The sequence below is a fragment of the Vanessa tameamea genome, chromosome 7 (assembly GCF_037043105.1).
Source record: "Vanessa tameamea isolate UH-Manoa-2023 chromosome 7, ilVanTame1 primary haplotype, whole genome shotgun sequence".
Classification (NCBI taxonomy): domain Eukaryota; kingdom Metazoa; phylum Arthropoda; class Insecta; order Lepidoptera; family Nymphalidae; genus Vanessa; species Vanessa tameamea.
The window spans coordinates 4,367,673-4,383,068 of NC_087315.1; the positions used below are offsets into that span (position 1 = coordinate 4,367,673).

Consider the following 15,396-nt stretch of genomic DNA (forward strand, 5'->3'; position numbering starts at 1 on the left):
TTATTTAAAAATATTTTTTAAAACTTTTTTTTTTGTAAAATAGCATGTATCATACGAAAAAATCAAAATCAAAATATATTTTATTCAAGTAGGTTTTTACAAGCACTTTTGAATCGTCATTTAACAAACCAGGTATATTACTCTTTTTCAACATTAAAAAATACAAAGTCATGTTAGTTAAATACAATTATATATGTATGTAATTTTGTTAAAATGCGAAACATTAGGCCATAGTACAAGATCAGCCAAGTAAATAGTACAATTCGATCACCTGAACCATGCCGCTGAACCAGCTCCTAATTAGGAGATTAGAGCTTTGTCCACAAGTGGATGAATTACTGGACTTTTACTGTGAATACATTTTATTATTATTTAATAATTTTCTTGTAAATTCACGCGCCAAACTTAACTTTTAAATATAAAAATTCTAATAACATCCATGGAAGCAGAGCTTACTTAAGTATTCGCTGCTCGTAATAAATTCACAAGTTTAACTTGCTAGGAGACCTACTTTATTTACTGAAGTCGCGAAAACTAAAGGTATAATTACGAACTCGGTCAAAACAATAACATATGGATGAAACTTACACGCTTTAAAAAAAATATATTAAAAATAATCTGTTAGTAATAATCTCCCCACAAAGAACAACAATAAAAAATATAAACACACATAACATAATAGTTACCATAACATTAAACAAATTAGTCCCTACAGCTGGAAAAGCATTAACAGCAGATACGACTAGATAGTCGTATGTCTATGAATTACGAACGTCCATTGATTGTCAATTTCCATGGATATTGCTATTACGGGCCAATCTGTGTGCTTTTACGTCATCTATAAATAAAGCAGATCAGCATAGTGAGATACTGCCTTTGTTAGGAAGTAGTTGTAACGAACAAAATTAAAAGCAAGATTTTTTTTGGTGACGTCACGTTTACTACGTCATTATCACTATTCAGCATCACAGAAAAGCCAAAATAACATTTACCTTTAAAACTACCGCTATTTTAACAATACATCATAATATTATATATTCTCGCTGTTTCTGCAATGACATGTTCCGTATGTTTATTTCGTTAAAGTAACGATGGTTAGAATGAGATTCAAATAAGACAATAATTAGCAGGTATATCATGATTTTAATGTTCAATGCTCTAATGGTATGCAACATGTAATAGATATTCATCTGCTTAGCCAAAAGGTTGATTGGCAGAAAGTCCTTTATACACATTTAGCCCTCATATCGTAGTACCATATTGTATCTAATAATTCTGCAAATGATTGTTGATCTTTATATTTGTATCGATTCTCGCTAATGTGACTTCTGTTGCCAATTATTCTATGAATTATTTATAAACGTATTCCTCTCTCTATTCGTAGGTCAAGCATATTCGAAATAAAATCAGAACGTATTTACGACGAGTACATAGTGATTTATTTTTCTACGAGTGTAATTACTTATATTGTCCCCGATCCTCATTAATCGGCTTGTCCTATCGATTAAGCAGCATCGCTGTGAACAATAGCTGATCCAAAACTAATGAAATAGGGATACTCGCACCAATTACAGGATTTGCTGCTCTGGAGTAGGGATTAAGTCCTGTTTTAATCAGAGGCTTAAGCTTCTTTGTTGAACCTAGTAAGTTTGCACAAACAGTGAATTTCTCTAACAATTCCTTTAACGTATGCGAATACAAACAAGATTAAAGCTAGATTTACATTTTGGTATACTCTTCAAATATATTACTAATTAAATCGAGAGAGTGAAGATTCAAAATGTTTGAACTTTTGGTCAATGTTTTAGGGGACACTTTGCAAAGACAAAGACGATTTCGTCACTTCCTAATTACATTTACATGCCTCGCCATTGGTCTAATTTATAAGACTGAAGATTCGACGTTTTGGGTTGAAACCCGAAAGGGTCAAGCCTTACGAAAACAAAAAAAAACGTTTTTTTGGCACGAAATTATAAGTTGAATTAGTTTACACTCCCAAACTCTGGAAGTCTCGTAAAGTCAAGCCTGCGCTTGAACTATTCCTGATCATGTCTGATTGCTGTATCATAAGACTGCAAAAACTTATTGTTATATATAACGGGGCGAGATTACTTTGATTTTTGATTTGGATAATTAATGAATATTTGGCAATGATGTTTGATGGCTGATTTACTTTTAAGAGCGGGTCACCCCGAATGGAGTTGTAAGTGTCATGTCAACGCGAGTCGTTATGTTTTGACAAGCGATTCGAATGCGATGGTTGCTTGAAAACCCATTTGCTCTTAATCGAGATGAATTATTGTAATCCTTTGATATTATTGTGTTGTACGATTATTGAATCAATTAATACAGTGATCAGACGATATTAAATACGTCTTATTTTATGAATATCTCCATTGCACGCCCACATAGTCTTACAAATGTCGGATCAATCCCCGAACCCAACTGTTCGGCATCCTGCTCCTCCGACTTATATAAGTTTTTGCAGTTGCCTTTTGTAATTGGCTATTCTCCGTTGAGAATGTGCACTGTGACCGAAATCAGACCGAACATTACGCTCACGTTTGTTTTATTAGGTCGCCTTTTTACGAAAGATTTGACTTGATAATAATCATAGCAATTCTATTCTCTAGTAAATAATACATTGCCATGTCATTATTAATATAATGTAAAATTCAAACACAATTCGGGCAATAATATAAATGTATATTTTATGAAATGTTATACTCATAAGTGTGTTTCCAACCTTATATGTATCTTTCTGCACATTAATGCATTTACTCAGACACATCGGCAGTCGACCATTACTTCGAGACGTATTTTCCGCTGGAATAATTTCAAAACTAGACCGTGTATTTTGTATTTAATATAAATATCAATTTTCTGTTTTATAGGTAACATATACGAGTGCGATGAGAGGTATAGAATAAAATAATATATCAAAGATTTTCATTAAATTATATTTTGATATTTAAAATAAAAAAATATTTTTTATAATAATTGTATATATTGAGACAAAATAAATCAATAGAACCAACGTTTGTCAACTCGTATATAGTTTATCGGTTCAAATTCCAAATCGGGCCAATTAAAAGTTATTGGGTTTTTCTGTCGAAAAAATACTCAGTCAGCCTCTGGAAACAGAATATGGAAATCGGAATTGTGTAAACATACGTGTCTTGGAAAGCACGTAAAGCCGTTGGTGCTGAGCCTGAGTTATTTCCGGTCGTGTTGGATTTGTCGCCCCATCGGGTTATGAGAGTCAGAGAATAGAGAGTGCCCTATGTTTTCACAAGCATTATAATATAACCTCCGCAATTAGCTGGTCTCTCTTGAGATTGGCCGTGACTGGCGACAGGACGACATCATTATCACAACAGTATATTATAGTACTTTGATTGAAGTATTATTAAAGCAATCTAGGTCATTCTGTTAGATAAGTTTGTTTGATGTGAAACATCTATTGGTTTTTTTTTATGGTATTGGTGGCAAACGAGCATATGGGCCACCTGATGGTTTGTGGTCACTACCGCCCATAGACGCTGGCGCTGGCGCATGGCGCTATAACAAATATTAACCATTCCTTACATCGTCAACGCTCCCCCAACCTTGGGAACTAAGATGTTATATTCTTTATGTCTGTTGTTACACTGGCTCACACACCCCTCAAACCGGAACACAACAATACTGAGTACCGTTGTTTGACCGTAGAATATCTGATGAGTGGGTGGCACCTACCCAAACGGGCTTGCACAAAGCCCTACCACCAAGAAAATTTATGCGCTTCGAGGGTAAAACCGCCTAGTATTCCGTGACGGCAAACGGCATTCTCGGCCGTAGCTCACACGTTTACTGTAAATATTGTTGCTATTAAAATAGTAAGAAAAATATGTTCATTTTACTTACGAAACTTTGCGTTCTTTTTTATTTTACTTTATATTTATTAACTGGTTTAATAATAACTTCCTTTAATAACCATCAATGTCTTACATCTGGCGTTCTACATAATATTTGTTTGGCGGGTATAAATCGTTATGATTTATTTGTAAGTAAATTTCTTATACTGAATTATATATCTATATATTGTATGCCCATTTACATATATGTTAATTTAATATAATTAATATTCATAAGGTTATGTTCGGTTCTTTATCGATAACAATAACTGATGTCAGAATTTTTAGTTTATCGAAAAGGTTTGTCGGAAAGTTACAGAAAATCAGAAGGTGAACATCGATATATAGAACTAAATATAATAACTGAGATATATATAGTATTTTTATTAAATCACTAATAAAATATGAGAGGAAGGGAAAACATAAAAGTACGTATTCTTAGAAATGCCGTTTTATTGCATCCAACTTTTACCTTCGTTAAGCTGATTCACGATGACTCATCTTTGGCAACTCTGTACTTGTGCATGTGATTGTGAGTTGCCTCTGTGGAAAGGAATACTCACAGATACCTAAACCAAGTTCAATTCCCTGGGCTGGTCGATGAATGATGATGAATGATGGAAAATTTATTGGGTTTTTCTGACAAAAAAATCTCAATAGCAGCTTGGAGTGCGGAAGTTGGATATGTGTACACTCCCATGATTAGGAAAACCGTTGATGATAAGCCTAAACTTTTGCCTTGACTTTTTTCCATCCTATCAGATTATGAGAATGAGGTAATACATAGTAAACCTTGGTTTACAAGCTTGGCTTGGCTTAGCTGATATGCATATTATTTAATACAAGATTATATAGATGATAGAAATCGTGGAGCTATCAAGCTTCACTTAACATAGTTCTGTAAAATGACGTCTCAAAAGTACTTGAATAAAGTATATTTTGATTCAAATTTTAGATTTTGCGTACACGCATGTTCATGTTCAGTCTCCTTTGATTCGCTGCCGTGACTGAATACAGGGAAGGACATTGTGAGTTACGCGACCAATACGCACACAATTTTATACGAAAGGTACAACATTCTCTTCAATTGTAATTTTAGGTTACGTCTATAGATATCGTTTTATGTATATTTAGTTAATGCCGATGCAAAAATTATTGCTTAGTAAATAAATAATTCGTCGTCTAGGCTTTTTTTCGGAATATTCTTTAAAATAAAAAAATAATTTAATTATAAAAGACCAAAAAGTTTTTAATTCTTTTATTAGAATTATATAGCCTATTATTTTTAATGAGCTTGTCTGTCCATATAGACTTTTTACACGACAGCCCAAAAGAGGAGTGTAATGTTTTCAGAGTTCATGAGAGTTTCTTTAATTCATCTTAACTTATAAACGCCCGAACAGATTTCGATGTATGGGATTTAATTAGAATTCTTATCATCACGAGTGATAATTGATTAATTCATTCATTCATAAAGTAAATATATATATTTTTTTTATTTATCCCCCTTAAGTTTTGGCCTTTTTAAATATGCTCGATAATAAATAGCTACTGAAATAATATCTAGAACCCTGTTCAAGTATCAAAGTGAAATATAGTGAATTTTATAAATAGAACTTTGACTGAAAAGATTGCATAAATTGCCTGAAAGGATAGTTCTTGAAGGTTGCAAAAGCGGATTTATACAATCCATTTTTCTTTTACTTTATCTGCCTGTACAAAGTATATAGCTTAAAGGACTTAAAATCATCTTCGTATAAAAATTTATAAACTACTGATCATGACCACATTACATTATAAATCAATAAATTATCTTAAGTATTGAATACAATGAATACGTGCGTGTAATGCTACTGCTATGTGGAATGAAGATTTTGACGTTTTGAAGTTCTACGAAATTAAAATCGGGATCCAGTAGAAATTAATAACTGACATTTTTTATGCATATTAAAGACGACTTAAATTCTTCAACAACTTCAATCGTAGAGCGTAGAGTCTAAGTTGTATATATCTAATAACTTTTATATATAAATTGAAAATGTTGAAATTAAAATTATATTAGGAATGTAATTAAAGCTTCTCTAGTGTATTCGTTCCTGTGTGATGACTTTTTGTATTGTATATTGCAGCTTATTGTACCTTAACTCAAAGACCCCTGAATATATTTTTACTTTAATGTATTAATTTTTTTCCTTTGATAAAAGGACTAGTGAGGTAATACTAAAATATAAGGCCAAAAAGAAACGGCTCTTTGTAAATATATCTAATTATCGGTAAAACGGATTTGGAAATTTCGAAATATATTATTTTCTAATTATTTAATATATACCGAAATTTTACTTGCTGGTAGAGTTTTAGGGCCGTCTAGGTAGGTACCACCCACTCGTTAGGCATCCTTCACCAAACAGCAATACTTAGCATTGTTGTGTTACAGCTGGAAGAGTTGGTGAGGCAGTGTAACCACATGTACAACGGTACATCTTAGTATCCAAAATTGGGGGTGCATTGGCGATATAAGGAATGGTTAATATTTCTAACAACGCTAATGTCTATGGACTGCGTTCACCTTATACCATCAGGTAGCTCATTTGTCCGTCCTACTAATTAAATAAAAACAAGAAAACAATTTCAGAAAAAGAATTAAATAAAATATACAAATAGAGGTATGGACATAGGCTACTCATTTAAATTTTTAAGACGATTTGGTGGTTTTTTTATCACAGTGCTCCAGTTAGAACCAGGGGATTGATTATAAATTTAGCAAAAGTTCATCAAACGCAAGCACGCTTCGCTGTTACCTTCGCCGCTGAGATAAACTACATACACAAATGGAAACACCGACTGGTTTATTCGGATTCGAAGTCGCGATGTATCTACTTAAATATATACAAAAGTAAATATAAATATAAAAAAATACGCATTGTATAAATTGCAAAACGTGACAAATATTTACATAATAATTATTCTCATTAACCATTTATAAAATCATAAACGACAGTTTAAACATTTACCGAGCAAATAACTGATAAAATTCGCTCGTGCGCCGCGATAACATTTCTATCGAAGTGGTCCTACGTCTAGCATATGCTTATGCTGCTATCAAATATATATTTAATTTTTTAAATTGCATTGCGTTTATTCTATTTAGCGCGCAATATATACAGCCAGCGTCGTCCAAAGAGACATTAATCCTTATTTCCATGTTATTTTAATTATGTGAAATTAAAAGTGTAGGAAATTAAAGTACGTCAAAGGAAGGCGCATCTGAGAGTGCGCAGAACATTCTGAAAACGTATAAATGTAACGGGGAAGGCTGCCCATTCACAATTTAGCTGAAGCCGACGTCACCGCTCCGTGACAACTTTGAAAACGGTGACAACTTTACGTGTTACGGACGATTAATTCTTTTACAATATGAAAGCGTTCTTTTGTATCATCGTGGCAGTGTTAGCTTGCAATGGCATTGAAAGCCTTCTTTTACCGGTAAGTGAGCTCTGATTACTATTTTCGCAAAAGTTTTATGTATTACTTTAACAGAAAGAAAATTTAAGAATATTATATATTTAATATTTAAATTAAATTTAATAAATTATTTGAAAGCTAGTAAAATATTATAATTGAGTTTGTAGAATACTTTTTTGGGTGGTAAAAATATGTTATAAGTTTCAATAAATTAAAAAACATAAAAATCACTTTTTTATATATCTAAACATTAAATAGGATGTATGATGATTAATTTAGCATGTTTTTTTTATAATTGTATAAGCAAATAAATATTTATCTTAGGTATAAATAAATAAATAATTAAAATAAGATTTTAAATGAACATGGTTATTTTTATTACTATTAGTAATTGAGAGTTCACGTGACTCGTGAACAAGACATTCGTAGATAATGTTGAAATATCTAGCTCAACCAAATAAAAATAAAAAACATGGTTAATACCCCATTTCAAATTCTTATCGTAATAATTAAAATTACCCAATAATGTCATATTCGTAAGATAACGGAATGAAAATGAATCATTAAAATATTACTTAATAATTATCTTAACATTCTTATGATACAATTGTAAAAGAAAACGGACTTTATTAAAATATTCAGTAGATGATAATGTTATATGTTAATTTCATTGCGAATAACACATTTGTTCAAATATTTAAATAGAACCATAATATTCGCACAATTGTACGCGTTTATCTCAATCGGTTTCGAAAATACTCTTTGTTATTGTTTGTTCAAACCACCAACCAACATAATACATGGTGAATTATTTTGAAGGATTCAAAAGCGTTTAATTAATTTACTTTGATGCGTCCGACTTTCGGATGTTCATACTTTGGCCTAACATATTTTGAGGTAGTCCAAATTCGATTTAATACATTATTCTATTCGCGATGGTTTCTGTTTTCTCAAATATGATGATGATCTCTTGAGTGCTTATTCTCAAGGGAAACTAAACAATTGAGCAACAGCAGATTTTATAGTCACACTCTACTATACCTTGATTAAAATAAACTTATGAGGCGGATTTTCGATACGATCTAAGATATTTTAGGCGTAAGACCAACGGTTAAGTGGTTTTAGATACATAGGAGTATAAAGAATACCAACTTCCAAACTGCTACTAAAAATGACGGAAAACCAAATTTACACAGTTTGGTCCAATACGGGGTTTGGCCAAAATTTGGATCAAAATTCACGATTAGAATTAATTGGACCACAAATGTTAGACCAGTACCCACTGACCAATCTTATATCTTGCGAAACATATTATTTCCATTCAATTTCATTCGACAGTATTTAATTAAATAAAAAACACCTTAAATAGTGTAGGAAAATGAAATCGTATTCGCTTTTATAGTTCGACATCCCCAATGTAAGGTAATACTCATTAGAAGACCGGAAATCGAGCGTATGTAATAAATCTCCATTAAATGGAAAATAATCTTGACTCTGAGGGTGTAAAATGGCAAGTTGTTAATTAAAGAAGAGGCAATGTTACTCATACTTAATTCCACTTATCCTTACTTACTTAGACTTAGGATAATAATAATGAACAAAACCAAAATTAGACGATTGTAAGTTTTAAGCATTTCTGAAGTCCTGTAATTGATGAGTGTTTAGAAATTAATATTTCAGTCTTTTCAGATAACTTCATTATTTCCTCCGGTTATTCTCAAGTTATTCTCGAGGTTATTCTTTGCGAACCGGTAGTAGACTTATGACAGACAATAGATGAAATGCTTGATTTAATTTTTACACTTTATATAATCAGTAGTTCTGTATTACTAAAGTGGATTCAACTACATTATTTATCGAGGAATGCTCGATGCTGATGCTGATTAATGCATTTCATCATATGAATGGCTGAACTCTTTATACTACGAATATATTTTGATAGAAACAGTGACAGATTTGGTATATACACGAGAAGTAAAGATAAACATGTTACACCTTATAACATCAAGTTACATTTCGACTTGACAAAGTTAGTACATCCTTCCTGTGGCAGGGTGTTCGATTTTATAACAAAATTGCGCAGAACATTTACCTATAGCTTAATATATAATAAAAAACAATCTTATAAAATATAATACTGGACAGGATTAAATAAATTGTATAAGAGTTGGTTATTATTATTCGTTGAAAGTCTTATATCACAGAAATTTAACTGATTTACTGAGTTTCACGTATGTTTTTTTCAGCAGAATCATCATTCTTACAGTATACTTTATTCAAGTTTAATTTAATTTGCTTTTAAATTTATCGGATATCCTCAGAGATTGATTTTGTTTTTGTGTTCCTGATATATCTCGTGTTTCTGAACGTTCTTTTGTTTGTTATGTCTTGTGTGGAAATATTGATATGGACTTTAAACCGTTTTCAACTGATGCGTAATTGCATATTGATTACCTTCATCGTGCAAGAGATTAATTAATATGATAAATTTGTTCATGGGTTCGAACACAATGTATTCAGTTGAGAATAAGTTGTTCCATCAACTGGACCACTTGGGCCCTTTTATATTTAAGTAGAACAATGTAATTATTGTATTCAAATCGACTGAATAATTTTTCTTGGAAGAATATCCAATTCCACGTAGTCCACACCTATCTAATAATTAATTGTTAGCCCATGAATTAGTAAATTAAACAAAGTTACGCTTTGACGAAATACTAAGTAAATGAATTAAAAAAAAAAAAAATTATGTTTCAGTATATCGGCTATTTTCATTAGATCATATATTGGTAATTTTATTAAATAACATAGAATAATATGTCATATTTGTGAGTATATGACTTCGTTTGTTTCATGTCTGTTTAAATATATTAAAATATATTGAACAAATTAATGTTGACCTTGAACTAATCCTTTGTTACTGATAAGTTATATTTAAATCTGCCCAGTCTATAAATTAACGCCCGAAAGTAAGTTAGCTCCGTCAATAGACAATGAAATTATAAGTAATATTATAATTTCCTTAACCGCCGCCAAACCGGGGGTAATAAAGATGAAGATGTTTTGTTCCTTGTACAGTAATTTGCCTCACTTGCCTATAAAACCCCAACAAAGTTACAATGTATTTACTCTTTGAGCGTAGAATGAGCAATGAATGGTGATACCAGGTGCACTTCCTCGAAGGTCAACTACCAGTAATAGATATAAGGCCCTACTATATTAAATAACTACAAGTGTTTGTGGAAAAATTGATCCCTACGACCGTTATATTTACAGTTATTTACGTATCGAATCGTATGAACCTCGTTATAAATAACCATTGTTTCGACCAGTCAAATATCAGCCAACCCATAAATAACAAGAGTTATTGGGTACTATAATACAATACACAATACAATACATTGTATTGTTTTATATTGATGTACGAGTATAAAATCATTGTTATATAGATCGTTTAGATTGCATTAATGCTTTTAAAGATTGGGCTTGATGTAGAGTGTTATGTAAACACGGCAAATAATAAATTTTATAAGACTCTAAGACACTGTTGACAACGCTTTTGCTAGTTCCTTTACAACTCTTTTCATGACCATACAGGTTGTTCAGCTCCAAGTGGTGATGTCAGGTCAGCTCTATGTGTTTAAAACGTTTATTTTTTTTTTTGTTAGCGTGGACTAAGTAGTTCTCATTATTTGCACAAATTAAGATGTGTCCATTGCATTGGCGGTCAATACCAGCGAAGAAAAGCCAATTAGTTAGATGTTACAGTCCTCAATGGTATGTGTAAACACTAGTGCACACACCAATCCCTAATTATCTTTATCTGATGCAATAGATCACATTAGCAGCCTGTAAAGTATCCCACTGCTGGGCTAAGGACTCCTCTCCCTTTGAGGAGAAGGTTTGGAGCATATTCCACCACGCTGCTCCAATGCGGGTTGGTGGAATACACATGCGGCAGAATTTCGTTGAAATTAGACACATGCAGGTTTCCTCACGATGTTTTCCTTCACCGCCGAGCACGAGATGAATTATAAACACAAATTAAGCACATGAAACATATAAATGTATATGGGATAGACCATTTTGACGGAATTCCATTATCATCAGTGAGAAAGAAGAAACGATAAAAAAAAAATTTACTTCCCATATGAAGGTTATTTTAATGCGTTCGATTTTTGAAATTCCAAGTTGTCTTGAGCTGACAACTTGAACTTTCTCTCTGATTATATTCTATCTTATCTTATCTCATCTCCCCTGATTTATATTCTATCTTCGGATATCTGTACTGAAATTGATTCGGGTCCACTTTTATTCGATCCAAAAAAGTAACATGAATAGCTGATTAGGTCTCCATTAAATGCGATTCAGGATTTGCCTAAGTTTCTCTGTGGGTTAACCCGGTCTGAAAAGGATAAAACAGAAACGATAAATATGCTATCTTCGACAAATCTTCCAATGGCAACATGTATCGCCTATTTTGGTCAGGTCCGTTGCGATTTTGCCTTCTGTCTCGTGGTCAAGTAATTTAAAACCACCGCGATAATCAGTTTGTGAGCTTTTCGCGTTTCAAAATAATATATTACTTGTACATTACTAATAACACTTTTTTAAATATATATATGAAAAAAATAATGTGTAGTAGGTTTATATTAAATGTAAGATTTATAAAATTGTCGTTTTACAATACAAGTTGGAAAGGACTTTAATGTATTTTCTACCGCGAAGAAGCTAAGTCGTAATTAAATCAAATCGTCTAGGCTGTTTTCGTTTTTGTTGGCTTTCAGGCAGTATAAATTTTATTATATTTAACTGACATATGTAGCTTTGAATATCAAATATTTCAAAAGAGTTACTAATGAGTTTCTTGCTGGTTCTTCTTGGTACAAGTGGTTCCGAATACTTTACGTTTAATAATATTCTAATTATTAAACGTAAAGAGAGCCGAGATGGCCCAGTGGTTAGAACGCGTGCATCTTAACCGATGATTTCGGGTTCAAACCCAGGCAGGCACCACTGAATTTACATGTGCTTAATTTGTTTATAATTCATCTCGTGCTCGGCGGTGAAGGAAAACATCGTGAGGAAACCTGCATGTGTCTAATTTCAACGAAATTCTGCCACATGTGTATTCCACCAACCCGCATTGGAGCAGCGTGGTGGAATATGCTTCATATCTTCTCCTCAAGGGGAGAGCAGGCCTTAGCCCAGCAGTTGGAAATTTACAGGCTGATTATGTTATATGTTAATATTCTAAAAAATAACGATTCAAAAGTACTCGTAATAGTACAAACAACAAAATAAGACATTTCCTGTTTTGAAATTGGTTTAAATTAAAGGACAGTCTTCAAAAACTAACGAGCCGTCTGTTCCTGGAATAAAAAGTTCTGTAAGGAAAACTTTAAATATATTTTTTACGTACTTCCAATAGTTCTTGTAAGTACTTGAGGTATTCTTTAGTTAGTTAAGTCAAGTCGTTGATTGAATTCCTTCACTTTAAATTAATGACATACATTTTTATAAACGTATTTCAAATATTTTTTGTAATTTCCTTTCATACTGTATAGAAAATAAAAGCAAACAAACGAGGAAAGCCGATAAGCGACTAAGGAAAGTCGATTCAAAAAAAGGATCGTCTTTAGTAAACCTCAAAGGGCTTAGTAGGACTTAGAGATAATTATTATCTAGCTATCTAGCTAAACTAAGAAAAATGTTGAAGACTATCAGATATGCAAAGAAAAAATACTTTTAAGTTTCTGCTGATTAATCAGTTGTTGCAACCATCGTTGCAAGGTTTCGAGGAATTACTAAATAATCGTAAAGCTTGTGTCAGGACCGGGTCTGATTGTAGATTTTTTTACCACCTCATAACTTATTTCATAAACACATTTATAAAGACAAAATGGCTCAGTCACTATAACACGTCAATCTAATTCTTATGTTGTGGGTTCAAGTCGTCACACTGTGTTGTTGACGTTGAATCATGAATGGAAACAATTTAAGCAAAATGGGCGTCAGGTTCAAATAAAGTCTAAAAGATAGGATATATTTGCCCAGTTGTGAGATATTTACAGACTATTTACATTATATACACACTTAACAATAGTTAATTCGTTGTTTGAATTCTCGTAACAATGTTATTTATCGTTAAACGTAAGCAACAACATACTCTTCCAAACTAATATTATCTTTTTTACGTAATATAAGTGACGTCACGGCTTACTACAACTACAGGGTCACTGAGACACTTTTTATCACGAATAAATACGTAAATATTGAAATTCCTTGTATTATGATTTATTAAAGAAAACTATATCCTGTCACTTTAATAAAAACATACACAAAAAAATTCAAAATAAGCGCCATAGATTTTTAATTTTGACATATTGTGTGTTGTCTTTGTTTATTTATTTTTATTTTGATATGTTAAATTGATATATGTTTGAATTTGTGTCTTAAATGTATGCCAGTGTGTGTAATTTTTTACTAATTTAATGTATTTCTTAAACACATTTTTTTAAATATTAGCTATCTGCTTTTCCCTATAAACTTTAAGAAATTTCATACACCCTCCGTCCGCTTGATTTTCATAAAAGGGGTACAAGGTTTTTGTTTCACGTTTTCATATATATATTTTATACAAATAAAAAATGTATACACAAAACGAGTAACGCATACCCACATTTATATACAAACCTAATATTATTATTTCGCCTTTACCAACATCGAAATAAAACGAGAATAAAACGTTATAAAACGTTACGAATTGCCATCAGAATATCATCTTGACCTAAGCAATAATTGTCGTATGACATGACAGCAACCAATAGACCTATTTACGACGACAGCTTGTGATATAGCCATTTCATCACCTAAATTAAGTAACAGAAAATTCTTGTTGACAGAACAAGAATTTTCTGTTACTTATTACTTTATCGGTTATTTTGTTTTATTTTTATTTTTTATTTTTTTATAAATATTGGACAACATCACATACATTACTTTGATCCCAATGTAAGTAACTAAAGCACTTGTATTATGGAAAATCAGAAGTAACGACGGTACCACATGCACCCAGACCCAAAACAACATATAAAACTAATGAACTCTTTCTACATCGACTCGGCCGGGAATCGAACCCGGGACCTCGGAGTGGCGTAGCCATGAAAACCGGTGTACACACTACTTGACCACGGAGGTCGTCATGTTTTATTATTAGTTTAGTATGTATCCGTGTACCAAATGGTTTTAATTTAATTTTCATTGCAATATTTTAGATGAATACCCACTTCTCACGATGTATATTATATATTGTTCATCAAGCCATAACGTACATACCATTTTGACTGCCCCGTTGGTACAGTGATTATATATAAAGCACCAGATTCCGAGATCCCGAGTTCAAACCTCAGGTCGGGTTAATAAAAAATATTGGGTTTTTCAGTCGAAAATTCTCAGTAGCGGTCCGAAGTCTGGAAGTTGAAAGTGTGTAGATTCTTATATCTTGGTAAGTCTATCTGAAGTATTTCCAATCGTATTGGATTTGCCGTCCGATCAGATTATGAGAGTATGGGAATAGAAAGTGCACCTGTGCTTGCGTATTTGTGCACTATATTTCCTGTGTTGTTGGCTAGTCTCCCATGAGATTTGTCACCGACGTCAAAATCGGTCAGGACAACATTATTATTAATATATACCATTGTAATATGCGGTAGATGTTTGTTCAGATAAATTAAAATAAAATCTAAATATTATTAAAAAGCAAAACTTTTTAAAAGTCGAACTTTAGTGAGCTCAGAAATGAATTTCCAAGTGATCAAGCTTAAATTTAATTAAAGAGTTTTTACACAGTTCAGATATTGGATATCGTATTTGTTGAATTTCAAAGCAAGAGAAATTTAAACTTTTGACTAATTCTTTTTATTAATTTATCGTAATTATGTTTTACTATTTTTCCTTTTTGATTATTTAACACGAACAAATAACAATGATCTCGTTTACATGGAATATTGAACGACTATTTAATATATATCCTGAA

At 32.1% G+C, this 15,396-nt stretch overlaps 1 protein-coding gene across 1 annotated transcript in view; it reads left to right on the top strand.

Moving 5' to 3' along the window:
• The first annotated feature begins 7,036 nt into the window (after positions 1-7,036).
• Positions 7,037-15,396, top strand: part of LOC113401177 (corticotropin-releasing factor-binding protein) — a 37,251-nt gene continuing 28,891 nt past the window's right edge. The window contains exon 1 of the mRNA XM_026640988.2: positions 7,037-7,379. Within this exon, the coding sequence (XP_026496773.1) occupies positions 7,311-7,379 (69 nt within the window). The 5' untranslated portion in view covers positions 7,037-7,310. The remainder of the gene's footprint in view (positions 7,380-15,396) is intronic.